Source organism: Poromitra crassiceps (assembly GCF_964638095.1).
Source record: "Poromitra crassiceps genome assembly, chromosome: 3".
Lineage (NCBI taxonomy): Eukaryota > Metazoa > Chordata > Actinopteri > Beryciformes > Melamphaidae > Poromitra > Poromitra crassiceps.
In genome coordinates, this window is record NC_139625.1 from 12,296,381 (window position 1) to 12,312,514 (window position 16,134).

The 16,134-nt window shown below is 45.3% G+C and overlaps 1 protein-coding gene across 2 annotated transcripts; it reads right to left on the reverse strand.

Annotated features, from left to right (window-relative positions):
• Nucleotides 1-27: 27 nt before the first annotated feature.
• Nucleotides 28-12,723, reverse strand: cep70 (centrosomal protein 70). Of its 2 annotated transcripts, XM_083633572.1 has the most exons (17): nt 12,696-12,723; nt 12,475-12,488; nt 11,600-11,699; nt 10,938-11,061; nt 8,955-9,135; nt 8,005-8,201; nt 7,514-7,573; nt 6,445-6,541; nt 6,267-6,355; nt 6,088-6,177; nt 5,593-5,662; nt 5,251-5,403; nt 3,551-3,703; nt 2,156-2,324; nt 1,515-1,629; nt 403-482; nt 28-230 (listed from the first exon to the last, which is right to left on the reverse strand). In XM_083633572.1, exons 2-17 carry the CDS (start codon nt 12,481-12,483, stop codon nt 169-171), a joined length of 1,749 nt encoding a protein of 582 aa, XP_083489698.1. In that variant the 5' UTR covers nt 12,484-12,488; nt 12,696-12,723; the 3' UTR covers nt 28-168. The 2 variants fall into 2 exon arrangements, with proteins under 2 accessions (XP_083489698.1, XP_083489697.1); XM_083633571.1 differs by having other exon boundaries at nt 12,475-12,704.
• Between the last annotated feature and the right edge of the window lie 3,411 nt (nt 12,724-16,134).

Sequence of the window (16,134 nt, forward strand, 5' to 3'; positions counted from 1 at the left end):
CTCTTTGACTTGTTCTTTACTCTCCCACACTGATAGGTACACACGGTAGCTTTACCCATTACAGCTCATTCATAATATAATAATCAAAGTTGACTTAAAAAATATCATAACACTCCACAATCATTCATAAAAATGCACAGCACACAACTCAATGGGAAAGTGGCTACGTCAGTGCGCCTGTAACGTCAAGGACCTCAGAGCTGGAACAATGTCATCCAGATGACTGACTCCTGGAAGAAAGAAAGCAATGAGATAAAGTACTGCATCATTTTCAGGGACCCGAAAAGTCACGACAGAATCTGAACAAGTGGATCACGCTCTGTCACAGAAATCCAAGCCACTTTCAACCCTACAAGCAGCACACTGTATTTGTCCTGGTTTACTTCTTCATGGCGTATTTACCCAGAGTCTGTAACAGCTCCATGACCAGAGAGTGGAAAGCAGGGAAGAATTCCTCGTGCTGCTTCACCTTGGTGATGATACTGAAAGGGGAAAAAAAACGGGGGGGGGAATGTTCAAGGCCCAATACATCAGCAATTAGGCCCCGCCTCCTTTTAGGGGGAAAACACAAGCCTCTCCTCGTTGAATTCAATGTAAAATAGCACTACCCCCCCAAACATTATAGAAAAATAACAATCTCGCTTATTAATGCCCCCAAAACACCATGACATGACAATATATTACAACTCGTCTGGCCGTAGAATGGGCAAGATACACCGCAAATATTACTTTGACCCATCTAAAATCATGTGACTCATGTCACATATTTACATTACAGCCTCGAGCCAAGTAGCCTACAACGACGCTGGGCTCCATCCACTACAACAGCATTTAATGCCGGAAGACTAAATTAGCAACAGGCGGACACAGGAACTAGGTCAGAGACGGGTCATGAGTCACATGATTTTAGATGGCTCAAAGTCATATTTCCGATGTATCTTGTGCATTGTGCGGCCGGCCGAGTTGTAATATATTGTGTTTTGTGGTCATTAATAAACAAGATTGATTCTGTTATTTTTATGTTTTTTGGTAGTGCTAATTTACATTGAGGTCAACGGGGAGAGGCCTGTGTTTCCCCCCTAAAAGGGGGCGGAAACATGTGCCACCTACAAAATGACGTATTGCCGATCTGGTGTATCTGGAAACTGTATAGCACTATGTGTAAAGGTAGGCCTACAGCACAACTGCCTTTGTTCAATTTCTCTTTCACTTTCATCTAGATCGACCGTGTATCACACATTCTACACAACACATGTAAATATAATAAAAATATGGGGTTGACTATGTGTGGTGATTGCAAACTAATAAGGGACCTATAATTTGCACTAAAGTAAACAGCACTAATTCTCACTACTCTCAAATTTAGTAAACAGGGGAACCAAAATGAGACTTCAGTGTTAAGTCAGCTTTTGAGAGGCCAATTTGTCTGTTTGTAATGATCAATAATTATAACCGTTACTGTATGCCTCCTACCCAGACGTCCCTCAGCATTAGATAGTGCTGTGTATCTGCACCTGTCGATGTCGGCGTCTCCCAGCAGTTTGTGGAGCTGCGATCCAACCGTGTCTTCAGAGGAGGAAGCCAGTCGAGCCACGCGGTTCACCACCTCAGTAGGAGGAGCTCTGTCATCTGACACACAACCACAAACACCAAGAAACCATCAACAAGGACGTTTAGGTAGGCTGAACAATGTGGGTTCAACCAATATGGATTCATGATAGCGATGTTTTTTGGCTTGAATGATCAACATTAGAATCAATTCAGGTTAAGGTCTTCTCGCATACAACCTGTGTCGTATTGAACAATTATACAGTAAATATGTAATCAATCAAACTGCATCATATCCAGATCAGAGGTAGACAACACTGACTGGACCGTGACTGTGATTTTTAATAAAAGGCAAAGAGTCAATCCAACATATTGGTGTAATCCTAGTAGTAAGGCATTTTCATTCTGTATTTGCAATGGGAAAAACTTGGAAATCTTAAAAATATTCATGATTTGGAAAATATTGATTTCGAAATGAATCATTCCCTAAACACGCTACATAAGGGCAGGTCTTATCTGTTGTGCGTTAACGTAACTTAACTTACACTCCACCAGACCACCGTACAGATGTCCTAAACTGAGCCAAGGAGATGATATACGGTAATACCTAGCTGCAGGGCGTCTCGGAGGTTTCTCATGGCGTTGGTCATCTCCCCCAGCCTGGTGTACACCTCGTTCATGCGCGGGTAGACTCCGCTGATGGAGCCCACGTCAAACAGCTTCTGGAAGTGGGACACCATGGACTCCAGAGTGTATCTGGTGGGGCTTCTGAGCACCTAGCAAGCCAGAGGAACACCACAGAAAGAAAAGACTGTGCAATCCACCACAATGGCTGTGTTTGATTATGGAGACATTTTGTATTCACATGCTGGTTCACCATAGCGCTTTGTTTTATTACAAGAGAACTTTGGACTAATCATTGTGATACCACCACCAATACAACTCCTACTAGCCTCACTACTATTACTACTACCAACATCAAGCAACAAAATGATTGAATGCTTCCTTGGACACATATGAAGTCGCCAGTTGCTTATTTTCACCTGACAGCAAGGGGTTTCACCGGCAGGACGTATCATGTGGGAGGATCACATTATTCCCCCAGTTCCCCTCCCCCGAACGGGTCCACCGACCGACCAGAGGAGGCACTAGTCAGTGCAGCGACCAGGAGACATACCCTTAATCTGGCTTCCCACCCGCAGACACGACCAATTATGGCTTTATGGACGCCCAACACGGGGGCATGAACCTGTACAGAGCAACCCTCCTCTAGTGAGTGAGAAAATCTACCGCTGCACTATCCAGGCAACAGGCATTAATGCTGTCTGTAGTGCTGTTATACCTTCTCGTCATCAGTGGCAGTGTTCTCCAGCATCGTGTCTGTAGTGCTGTTATACCTTCTCGTCATCAGTGGCAGTGTTCTCCAGCATGGTGTCTGTAGTGCTGTTATACCTTCTCGTCATCAGTGGCGGTGTTCTCCAGCATGGTGTCTGTAGTGCTGTTATACCTTCTCGTCATCAGTGGCAGTGTTCTCCAGCATCGTGTCTGTAGTGCTGTTATACCTTCTCGTCATCAGTGGCAGTGTTCTCCAGCATGGTGTCTGTAGTGCTGTTATACCTTCTCGTCATCAGTGGCGGTGTTCTCCAGCATGGTGTCTGTAGTGCTGTTATACCTTCTCGTCATCAGTGGCAGTGTTCTCCAGCATCGTGTCTGTAGTGCTGTTATACCTTCTCGTCATCAGTGGCAGTGTTCTCCAGCATGGTGTCTGTAGTGCTGTTATACCTTCTCGTCATCAGTGGCGGTGTTCTCCAGCATGGTGTCTGTAGTGCTGTTATACCTTCTCGTCATCAGTGGCAGTGTTCTCCAGCATCGTGTCTGTAGTGCTGTTATACCTTCTCGTCATCAGTGGCAGTGTTCTCCAGCATGGTGTCTGTAGTGCTGTTATACCTTCTCGTCATCAGTGGCGGTGTTCTCCAGCATGGTGTCTGTAGTGCTGTTATACCTTCTCGTCATCAGTGGCGGTGTTCTCCAGCATGGTGTCCACCAGCAACATCAGCTCCTCCACCTTCACGGCCTCTGCAGCATTATGGCTATCGTGTGACGGCTGCCACGGCATCAGTCTGTCAGTCAACATATTCAGACCACGGTGCAGCTCCTAACCACATGCACAAAGAAACTCAACTCAGTTCAAGGTACTGCAGCATGCATCTACATGAGGGAATACGAGGCAATAGATTTAATACATTTGGACGGCACGGTGGCTCAGTGGTTAACACTGTTGCCTCACAGCAAGAAGGTCCCGGGTTCGAACCCCGGTCCGTCCCAGGTCCTTTCTGTGTGGAGTTTGCATGTTCTCCCCGTGTTTGTGTGGGTTTTCTCCGGGTGCTCCGGTTTCCTCCCGCCATCAAAGACATGTATGTCAGGGTTAATACTCCTGCCAGTACCCCTGACCAAGGCACTGGCAAAAGAACTGGAGTTGGTCCCCGGGCGCTGCACTACGGCTGTCCACTGCTCCTAGTTCTAGGAAGGTTCCTAGTAGAGGATGGGTCAAATGCAGAGGAACAATTTCCCCACGTGGATAAATAAAGGATAACTTATAACTTAACACATTGAGTGCCACAGCGCTTCAGTAAAATTGTCTGGAGCCTGTGCCAGATTCACTTCCATTCAGTTGAAAACAGCTATAGAATTTTTTCTATTAGGGCTATATGAAAAGGGTTGGACTCTAATGAAACATTGGACACTCCTACTTCTTTCAAAGAAGAAATTTTGTTTCTAGACAGTTCCATTATGAAATGACAGCCTCTGAAAAAAGCGCACTTTCAAGGGTTTTCTGCTGTCTTTTTTTACTTTTCGAAATAAAGTCACTTTTATGAATACTCTAATTTCAAGCGCATTCACTGACTCTGGCTGGTGTTTTCTGATGTAGTGACATGGTGTGGTTCTGTGTGCAGCCTGTGTGCAGCCTGTGTGCAGCCTGCGTGCCCCCCCCCCCCCCCCCCCCCCCCCCCCACCACCCCGGAGCTGCGGGCTCCTCCCCACACTGTCTTCGCAGCCTCAGTTTTTGCCCCGGGCGGATTTCAGTGCAACGAGGAAATGGCAGGCGGGACTGAGGGAGAAGGTTTAGCCGTTCGGCTTCGGGCTGCCTTTCTGGCGGGTGGTCGTGTGGAGGGGCTGTGTGCAGGCGGATAGACAGCGGCGGAGGAGCTCAGTTGTGGGCTCGGATCGCAGCCAACTGTGGCTGCGGACAGAGCAATCTGTGTGGCTCTGGCTGGCTGCAGCATGCGTCGGTGTCTCTCTGATCACGGCGTTCTCCGTTTTCTCCTGCACAAAGTGAAGGATCTGAGGTGGGTGGCGCAGCTCCCGTCTCGATGTTTAAGGTGGCGCCGTGTGATCCCTTGAAGGGATTCATGCTCACTGGCTGGGTACGACCTTAAACAGCAGAATTATGGAATAATATGAATTATGATTTTAGGACGTCCACAGACGTCCTTGGCACTCCTCGTTACTTTTTTTTAGGACGTCCAGAGACGTCCTTGGCACTCAATGTGTTAAGGTAAAGGATGTAATTGCTATTATTTTTATTTTTTCTGCAGGGGGTTCTTATCTCAAGGAATCCTCAGGGGAGCACGGTTGAGAACATGCAAACTCCACACAGAAAGGCCCTTTTGATGAGCTAGCCCACCTGAGGTCGATCCTCACCTTCAGTGAGTCCAGCTGCTGGGCCCAGGACTCCAGTGTGGGCAGGAGAGCCTGAAACTCAGCCAGCTCCAAACCAACACTGTCGTGCTTCTGTCTGTGCAGCCGCAGCGGAGCTTTGGGATTGGTCAAAACGGTGCTGATCTCATTCAGTAACTGAAATATAGGAGAGGAAAATCACATCACTTATGTATTTAATATGAGCATATTCACTATCAGCAGTTTCAACCCAAAAATATCAGTTTCTGCCTTCCGAAAACTCTGAAATGAAGGGAAGTATCCACTGGAATAAGTTCTAAGTAATTTACTCGAACGAGATCTTGTGGAATCAAACAACATGCTTACATGGCGATACTGAGCACAGTTTCCTGATTCCAACTTGCGTATCTCAGCTGGGTTGTTTTCTTTAGGCAATCTGCAAAGGTGAGCGGGAGATAATTGGTACACACAGGGGAAATAGGTATAGCAGTCAGTCAATACCAGGATACTTTAACATCACTCTCTGAAAGAGACGTGTTGGCTCCCGCAATTTGCAAATGCTCCCAACAACTACGTCTGTACTTCCTGGAGGGGAAAGTTGGTCAAACAAGGCGGGACATCCGCTCATTTCCCCAATCACCTGCCGCGGTTATGTTGACATGCGTCATGATTGGTCGAATACCATTGAAGTTCCTTCCGGTCTGCCTCTGGCCAAATTTTAACGGGCAGACGTACAGACTGTCTCTGGAGCATTTGAAGATTGTGGAAGAGAAACTTCTTTGACATAAACTCTTAAATGACTAATGTCGGCACCAAAACCTCTCTGGTAGACATAGCTCTGTCTGCAGTGTGCATGCTAACCTTTTAGCGTCCAGTATGTTCAGTAATGGTAATCCAGCGTTCGCACGGCGGAGCTGGTATTTGTAGCACTTCAGTTGTTTAACGGTCGGCCTGCACAGAGGAATCAGCCAGAAGAAGTTGATGCAGCAAAGACCTTTGTTTTTCTCTCAAATCGGACGTCCACACATTCAAACACAAACCTTTTCTCCAACTCTTGCTTCAAGCGCTCAACTTCCCTCCTTAACTCTTCCTTTTGCCCTTCGCTCTCTGTTTGCTGTTCCTGGTAAGACTTGGGAGGAATGAAAAGGTATTATCTCTAATATCTACTGCTTATGTCAAACATTCCTCAAAATCAATGGAAGTTTGTCGTCAGGTTACCTTTAGAATGGTCTTGAAGGTAGGAGTAACATCGCCATGCACCTTCCTAATACTTTGATCAGACGGTCGGGATCCTACTGGTTCTCCTTTCAAGGATCTGGGAACAAGAGTGGGTCTATAATTATAATGCTACATTGTTGTTGTTTAAAAAATGATGATTACTTTACTGGTTTGCATTTAGTTTACTCGCTCTCCTAAGTAACTAAAAGACAGGATCATATTATTTGGGTTCATGCAAAGGACAGAAGAGCTGGGAGAATCAGGAGAAGGGTCAGCCGACCAGTGTCATATTGATCAATTCCACAATAAAATGTTTAATCAAAGTGAATCATATTCATCATATCAGAGGTGGACGACCCTGCCTGGCCTGGCTATTGAGATAAATAAATATTATAATATATCATTTATATGTCGATGGGCCTGGCCAACACCTGATTCCTACTAAAAGGTACCCATCTAACACTAAATTATATGGCGTTACAGGGCAACATTAGCAGATTATGAGGGCATCATAACATAACAAAGAACTAAATATGTACAATGATTGAGGAGGGGGGAGGGGTCGGTTGTTAAAAATGAGGCTAATGCAGAAGTGCCAAAAACGGCAGTTTCTAGCCTGGTTCAAACAACGGTCTTGGTCTGAATAGCTAACTTCACCTTTCATGACAACTGTACGGGGGGTGAATTTTTATATAACTCACCCATTTCTAGTAAAATAGATGATAAAAAAAAGAATGTTTTGGGCGTGAATCTGCGTGATTGACAGGTCGCCTGTCCAGTGATAACGTAGCTCACCGATCACGGACCAATAGCAGGCGGCTCTGTGCGAAACACCTGGTCTCACGCAAGCTACGAGTAAACCAAGATGGCAGCGGCAAAAATGCCAAACTAGAGGCTTCGAAACGGGAATCCACAAACCAATGGGTAACATCACGCACACTACGTCCATTTATGGCTATAAAAATACACAGCAAAAACTCCAAGTAGACAAATACCAAGTGTATAATAAAAAGCAAAAAAAGCACATCAGCATTGAAGATGAAAGAGAAGTGTGGGAGGCGTATCTTACCTGAGCTCATCCATCAGCTGAATCATCTGAGTCTCATAGAAGTCGATCACATCCAACACTCTGCACATACAAGAACAAGACTTCAATATCTGAGCCAATGATCTGACCACAAACCAGACTAAATACACTGTATGAATATTCAGTCACGGGTACAATCAGTCATTGACTGTGTTCAAATTGTCTTTTTTGCAGAAGAAGGTTCCTAACTGACTGAAATGACCCGAAGTACATCAGTGGCAGCCATGATAAGAGCAGTTTGAATTCTCTTAACACTAAGGAAATGCTTCCTGACTTAGCTCCTTTAGCATGATAGGATAAACCATAGGCCGGTAACAGAGGATGAGTTTGACATTTCGGTGCGACACTTGTAAAGTCCAACGCGGACGACCTCTTTGTAGCTTGAGAATTAATCGTGAACCCCGGGTGCTTGTCTCATAATAAAGGACGCTGGATTCATATACTACCAGCATCCTGAGAAGGGCTACACTTACTGCAGATCTGCTGAGGGGCTCTGCAGGTCCGCTGAGGGGCTGTGCTGGTGGGCTGTGTGGTAGATGTGCTGGAAGGTCTTGCGGTGCCGAGCCAGGCGCCTCTCCTCTTCCTTGATGGTGAAGTAGAGTTTCCTCTGGAGCTGAGACAGCGCCTCCCTCTGCTCACACAGCTCCTGCTCCAGGCCCTGGCAGCGCTTCTGCACACACCAACAGCAAACACAACTCAATACAAATATACTTCAAAAAATATCTACTCACGCCCCCCCCCATGCCGATGCAAGGACGGGTTAAGTTACTTTTAGGCCACAAAACATTTGCGGTCACCATTCAGTTCACTTGTTTAGGTTAGTGTTTTGCTGTGGAACTCCACAAATGTTTTGTGGACTGAAAACCTTTCTTCACTCTTTCTTCCATCGGCATGGGGGTAAGTAGATACTAGATAACGACTGCATTTTCATTTTGGGGTGTACTTACCCTTTAAATATAAAAATGACTGCCTTGAAAATAATTCCAAATGACGTGCCAATATGTTTTTTTTAGACTGAGATGTTTTTGGCTGTGACCAGCAGCTCTGGTTGGTTGGTCCACAAAAAGTTCACCAAAGTTCACCCTTTGGCGGCTACAGTTTTCGCCCTAGGAGGCTGAAATTTGGCGTGGAGGTCAAGTGTGTGTGTGTGTGTGTGTGTGTGTGTGTGTGTGTGTGTGTGAGGGAGGGGGCGGGGATTTCAAAATGCAGGGTGACAGAGGCAGAGTAGGGTGAGCTGCCCCTGCCAGCCTACATTTTCAGAATTCGCATGGTCACAGCTTTGTTTGTTTGTTTGTTTTTTGAAGCAGTAGCCAACTTTAAGTTTGACTATATATTCATGCCAAGAAATTCCCCAAAAGTATTCCAGTGGTTTGCCAGAATGCAAACAGGATGTGGATGTCATGAATGCAAAGCCTTGACATACTTGCGCGTCTTGCTTGTCGTGCTGCAGCTGCTGTGTCTGGCTGTGCTGCTTTGCGGCCTTGCTGAGGCAGCGGTCCTCCAGCTCCTGGACTTTGGCCTTCACCCCGTCCAGAAGCTCCTCCAGCTCTGTGCTCCTCTGGGCCTGACGGGCTGCCCGGCTCACCTGCTCCTCAGCCTCCGCTCTGAACACAGACACAGCTCATTTGTACCTCTGCTAATGAGCCTAATGACAAACGACGCAAGGATGCATAATAAGATGAAAGATTCAACCGGACGGACAAACCCATCTTTATTATTTGACGAGTTTTAAGGAGGTATCCAAGCCAACCCGTGACCCGTGAAAATAAGTGGGGGGATCGAAAATTTAATTAAATGATCACTCACGATTCAGTAGTTCACGGGGTTGTCTTGGTTCCAGCCTTAAAACTCGTTATATAAGGATTTTTCAACATGTCTATGGAGAAATGAATGGGGAACTCTCTTCCGGGGCAAGAAATGTCACGTGACTGTTCAGCTCTATAGGGCTGGTGCCGCTGACAGATGGTTCCCCCCTCACCATTCCATCAGCTGGGTGAAACCCAGCCTCAGGCTCACACCTCATACCTGCACTGAGCAGTAAAGGCAGGAGCACACCTCATACCTGCACTGAGCAGTGAAGGCAGGAGGGGCCGTATCACTATGATACTCATCTGATGCCCACCAGATTGGATGACAGGAGGACAGGTGGTCGGCAGGATGCGGCGCGTGCATTATTAAACAAAAAAAGCTGACAGTAGCCCTGTTAGACGTCAACAGTCTGTGATGATACATTCCAGGAGTTATTTTGCCATTAGGTGCTGGAATTTACTTTTGTGGTGTATCTTTTTATTTGTCGTTTTATCCCATGCTTTTATTGTACCTCGTTGGTTTTTTTATCTATTGTTTTATTGCACTGTATTGCTTTTTCTTACCGATGTAAAGCACTCTGTGCATTTGTGCTGTGAAGGGCGCTATATAAATAAAGTTTTACTTACTTACTAGTCTGGCTGGCCAGCCTCCCCTCCTTACCGTGAGAAGAGTCTGGCGGTGCAGGTCTCCATTGTGGGATTGCGATGGGCGGCGCTTGGCGGCAGTGCCCTTGGAAAATAGTTTCCAACAATCCAACTTGCCATTTTCAGCATGCAGTAAAGATCTAGTGTGTAGGTTTCTGTCGTTAGCTTACTAGCTAGTTAGGGTTGTTGTTTTCACTGAGGTGGCAGGGCACCGTTTACAGTGACACACAGGGAGGAGGGAGCGGAGGCCGCTCTGATTGACATGGTCAGAGCCAATCACAGAGCTTGTAATAAGCCGGGAGCGGACATCCGGCCACGACTGAAACAGTCGCTCCAATGGGGAGCAGCTGTAGAGCAGGGGAGGGCTTATCCCAGTAGCCTGTTTCCGTGCAGCCAGACGGCTCTCACGGAAGGGAGAGGACTACTTACTTACTTTTCTCTCAACTTGCTTCATCTAACTTCTGATTACTATTCCATACATTGTCCAGAATGTCGTCTTGGATCACTGAAACACTTTCTCGACGTGGCATCATGTCTACGTTTAGCGAGTTATCTATTCTACGCGAATAAGAAAAATATCCCTGTAATATTAATGGATGAGAGATCTCTCAAATCTGCTCCGTGCCTTGTAACTGTACCATCATGCATCATACGTAACATCCGCAATTGGCAATTGATGTGCTTGAACAATAACAATACAGCATGGCTGCAAGACAGAAGAAAAGTCCCAATTGAACCAGAGGTGAGCTGCGTCTGATCTCAGTTTGGGGTTCAAGTTGACCAGATTGGTTCTTCTTTCACAAAGGAAATTGAGTTGTCAATTAATTCAATTTTTCTGTGAAAGGTCTACAGACTAAGCATGTGAAAATCTACAACAAATATAACAAACGACTTGAGATAAAAAATAAAAAATAAAGTTGTAGTGAGATTCACTGGTTGGCAGATTGCTTTACTTGAGCTGGTTGTTTGACTGGATGAGCTCCTGGATGAGGGCTTGTCTCCTCTCCGAGTCTGCGAGCATCGTCCTCAGCGTCGCCCTGATCTCACCGGCCGACTTCTTGTCCAGCAGAACCAAATCTAAGGGCATACGGAGAATTCATAATGACCAACCATACATCTCCAACAACAGGGTATATCTATGGGTTTCTGGAGGCCAAATTTAAGACTTTTGAAGATATAAGTTAAAGCTTACCGGTAATTTCATCTTATTATTTTTTTTTTGCATGAAAATGGTTGAATGTTAAGATATATCATTTTGATTGAGAATATTGGATGGCTCAATCGAAAAATAATACATAGGTATATGCATGAATGTAATCATTAGTATTAGTACAAGTGGTAGTAGGAGATGTTCTGCTATCCTCCGTTTCAATGCAAAGGCTTTTCCACCTTGACCAGAAAAAACTACTGGGGGAAACACTGAATACTTATAATATTTTGACATGAAAATGGTAATAAATAAATAAATTACTTTCTGCGCAAAATATCAGTTATAGACAGACTTAATCTAAGAATATATATATATATATATATATATATATATATATATATATATATCCTTCACATACCAAATCAATTGAAAGTCTGAATGGAGTTAGTAACTGTGCACCCCTACCTGAAAGGGTCTTATTCTCCACAGGATCAGCAAAGTACACTGGCTTAAATCCATTGTGCTGGAGAAGTTTATTCACACTGTCCCACTCAGTCTGCTCCTGCTGCAACGCACACAAAATACAACACAGGCCAGGGGGGAAAAGTTCAAATAGCAATCAATTATACAATACCATGCAGAGCCTTCAGTGTGGATACGAGGAAAAGACAACAGACACCCGTTAGCTCTACCTGAAATTGCCTGCAGGTCCACAGATAAACATATGTCTTGTTTCTTGAGTGTATGTACGAATGTACACTCGTGCTGTTCATCTCCACTCTTGAATGTCCTCGGCTCAACAAAACACTAAGTTATCTACTCTAAAGAAACATTGTTCGACTGATTGTTAATTAAATAAATAAATAAATAAAAAACACAGTTAGGTGGCTTGCTGCCTTTTTTTAGTACAGCTGTCACCCTTGGTGTCTTCCCTGAGTGAGCTGGATTCAGTCCACATGATTATCAAGTTACTACAGCCCCCCTTCTGAGGAGAGCTTCAACTGCCAATGAAGGACAGATGCCCCTCCCTCTATCTCTTTCACACACTCTAGTACAGTCGCCGTGGTTCTCAAACCTTTTCACGCCAAGGACCCTTAAACTGACACATTAGACCACAGACCCATTGGTCCCAGGGTCCCCCATCTGATAGCCTATACGATTTTTGCTTTTGTTTTATTACAGCTAAGAGTATGAAACCCATGACCAAAAAGTCATTGTCATTGTGTTACTTATGGATAGTGAAAATAAAGTACTCCCCTATTTGCTGGGGACCCCTGGGTGTCCCTGGACCCCACGTTGAGAACCACTGCTCTAGTAAAACATAACCACACACTTCTTACCTGTTCCATCGCTTCTTCCAGGATGCAGGAAACACAACAAAACAAGACAAGTCGTTAGTGCCTAGAGCTACAGAAAGCCCCCAACAACACGTTATATTATCTTTTGTATGTAGAAAGCTTCACGCTGAACTCCATTCAAACATCTGGCCATTTGAAGCTGCTTGCATTCCATAAACAACGTGTAAAACACACAGTTGAATTATAGGCTATCAGTTATTTACTTTTAAAACACAGGCGTCCTCTCTGCAGCTGCCTGCTGCTTCTCTTCTTCTTGTGAATTAGCGGCAGTTTGTAAGCTTCTAGGCGTACCACTGCCCTCCACTGGTCATTTACAGAAAACTCGTGACTAGCATCCCGCTACCACCACCTACTGGTTCCCAAGAATAACTCCTGCTGCTTCTATTGCCACACCCATTTCACAGGGGTAATTTTGTGTCGAAAAGGCAGGTTAAACACAGGCGCAAGCAAAACACTAATGAGGGTTTCCAACTTCCTCATAACTATATTGTTGTTTATGAAAGTCTGACACCTCTTGAGTGGTGAGCTTAAAGTGGAGAGCCTGGGTCCACTTTTCTTTTTGTTTCTTTTCTCTCTCTCTCTCTCTCTCTCTCTCTCTCTCTCTCTCTCTCTCTCTCTCTCTTTTTACCAATGGTCTGCCCTGTGTCCGGAATCAAGCAAATATAGTAATGTATGGAGACGACTCAACCATGTTTTGTGCTGTGTGTCAACCTGTAAAGAAGTAACTGAAGTGTTGTAATGTGCAAGGAATTCAAATCTGTGTCTGATTGGGTAGAGGAAAATGATGTGATCTTGAATGTTAAGACAAAGTGCATTGTATTTGGCACGAGAACAAAATGCTTGCCAGGGACTCTTGTTTAGATAGGGCGGGGGGTGGCACATTGTCCTTGGTTTATAGTAGGCCTATTGTCTACAGTTCCTTGTCTTGATGTCTGACTCAAGTGTCCCTGAACTCCAGGACTCTTGTGAAACGTGATATTTTCCTAGAATATAGCCTAATCTCACTATTATGAAAATGTAGGCCTACTGTCTTTATGCAACTTTTTATGAAGTCACTGAAAATGTACTTTTGGCCAGCGCACGCAGTGGCGCAGGCCCTTTAACAGGGTTTGTCCACCCAATTTGCAAGCCGATTTGGAAGCCGATTTGGTCTTACTTAGAAACCATAAGACCTGCCGCTACCGAACTTGGTAGGGAGGTTCACAGAGTCACCTTTTAATTACTAAGGAGCGGAAAAATTACACTTGTTGACCACTAGGTGGCACTACGCACACACACACGCACGCACGCACGCACGCACGCGCACACACACGCACACACACACACACACACACACACACACACACACACACACACTCACACACACACACACACACACACAAATGTATTATAATACCCTGTTTGGTAACACTTTACAATAACGTACACAAATACTATAGTAGTTACTAGTAAACTAATCATTAACTAATAGCCAGTTAATGAGTAGCTAATGAAAAATTTGGCATTCGTCAATCACTAGTTAATCATAGTGTGGTGTCCTGGGACACTCAGTGGAGGCCCAATAGGGCCAATCATTCAATTAAGCACTAAGTCTCCACAGCTGCATAATCACCACACCAGGGGTGAAGGCATCATTAGGGTAGGTCTGGCTTGCTTGTCTCCATAGACAGAAGGAGACGCTCACCTGTCTGGTTGTACGTCGTGTCTCTCCCACACAAGGCACGACAGGGACTCTTGACTGCATTGCTCATTCCTGTAAACTGGTAGGCTATGCTCTGATAGCTGAGGTTTTAATGCTGTTATGTGTGGCTGTGTTTTAAATTTGCTCTCTGTGCCCACAGAAGGAAACTGGAGAGCTTGATGCCGGCTGTATATTTGGCTTTCACTCAGTGCTCTGACTGGTATGCCGTAATGGAAGTTGAAATTTACACTGTTGTGTGTGTGTGCTAATTTGTTTTAATTTTATCTATCTCTATGCCTGCAGAAAGTATAGGAGGACCGGGCAGAGACTTATCCATTTGGCCCATTCGTGGCATGTAACAAGTATGTGTTTTGGTTGTTTTTGGTTTATTTGATTTATTTTGTTATATATGCCATTCTAATGGTGTGTGTGTTTCTCTTCCAACCAGACGGACAGACATATCTCAGTGTGGGGCGATCAGCCACTGTTTCCTAGGGCTTTTATTGTTGGGTTGAATATTTCCATTGTTACAAAATACTCTGTGATTTCTACATGGTGATTAGACCATTGTTTGCACAACACCAGTGCTGTAGTTGTGACCTAAACATTGTCAACCTTTGTACTCCTTTTTGGTCGACCACTGACTCGCAGCTGGGCCGGGCCAGCGCGTCCTGACTCTGGGTGGGCTGTCGGGTGTCCGCCTCCACCTTCGTCGCAGCTGCCGGTGTGGGGCACTGGTGGGGGGAAGCTTTTCTTCATCCTTCCACGTGAGGTGGTATAGTGATACGTTTTAGTCTTAAGTGTGCACAGGGTTGGCGTGTAGTCTGTTGTTTGTAGTGGGACAACAGGGGAGTGCATGCTTCCCCTTTTTGTAGTGGTCTTTGCATGCTGGCTTGTAGTGCTGTTTTCCCTCCTTCTCTCCTTCTCACTAGGTGTTCCGGTCGGTGGGCTGCGGCGGGGCGTGGGAGCGCGCTCAGGCACCCCGGGGGTTTTCGGGCGGAGACGGTAGAGGTGGTTGGCCAAACTGGATGGCTACAGGCAACTGTACTTTTAGGATAGGCACTTTTATTTAAACTTTGTAATAAAACTGATGATTGTTATAAAATACAAGTCCATGCCTCAGTGGTGATTCCATTTGAACAAACGGTCATTTATCCTCTTTGTCATTGGGTCGAGCTCCTTCCGCTCTTTAAACAGAAGGTGGCGTTGTCATACTGGAAATTCTTACCAGGTGCATTTACAAACTCTTAAAAGGTGCATCCTAAAGTGCGGGTTACCACATTTGGCGTAGTGTCGGCAGGATCACCATTTGAGGCATGTTTGTTTTGTTCAATCTTGTAATCAGTTTTGTGTAGCCTTGTAATAGGAAACAGTGGTTGATCCAGAAGACGTCGGACAAACTCCAGCATTGGGTGGCAAGACGACGGACCCTCAAGACTCCAAGTCATCTTCAGTCCACTGTGAATTAGTGTACAGTCTCCTGTTTCAAAGATGAGTCAACAGGAGATTGAAGCCCTTAGGGAGGAAGTCCGAAGGTTGAGGACAGAGAAGGAGCAACGGGAAGCTCAGAATCCTCCAGAAGCAGGGCAGAGCAGTACACAGAGTGGATCTGAGGTTGGAGAGAGGAGAGTGGTGGAGAGAGTCCTTTATGCCCCCAGAGAGAGACGATGCCCCATGTTTTCAGGCTCTGGTAAGCCCTCAGAGCCATCAGTACATCAGTGGATTGAAGAGGCCCGTGCCTGTATAGGAGCTGGTCATCGGTCCAGATCAGAACAAGCTTTATTTCTTTTTGATCACTTGGAGGGAATTGCACAAACTGAAATACGTTTTCTATCTCCACAAGAAAGGAATGACCCAGAGATTATATTTCAAACACTAGTGCAACATTATAGCCCACCTAGCTCAGTGGTAGAGCTAACAGAGAAGCTGTATGCACGGAGACAGAAAGAAGGTGAATCATT

Excerpts from the sequence above, each read along its gene's own strand:
- cep70 (XM_083633572.1), bottom strand. Across the intron at positions 8,202-8,954 it reads ACGACAAGCAAGACGCGCAA|AAGCGCTGCCAGGGCCTGGA; the intron begins GTATGTCAAGGC and ends TGGTGTGTGCAG. Across the intron at positions 7,574-8,004 it reads AGCCCCTCAGCAGATCTGCA|AGTGTTGGATGTGATCGACT; the intron begins GTAAGTGTAGCC and ends TTGTATGTGCAG.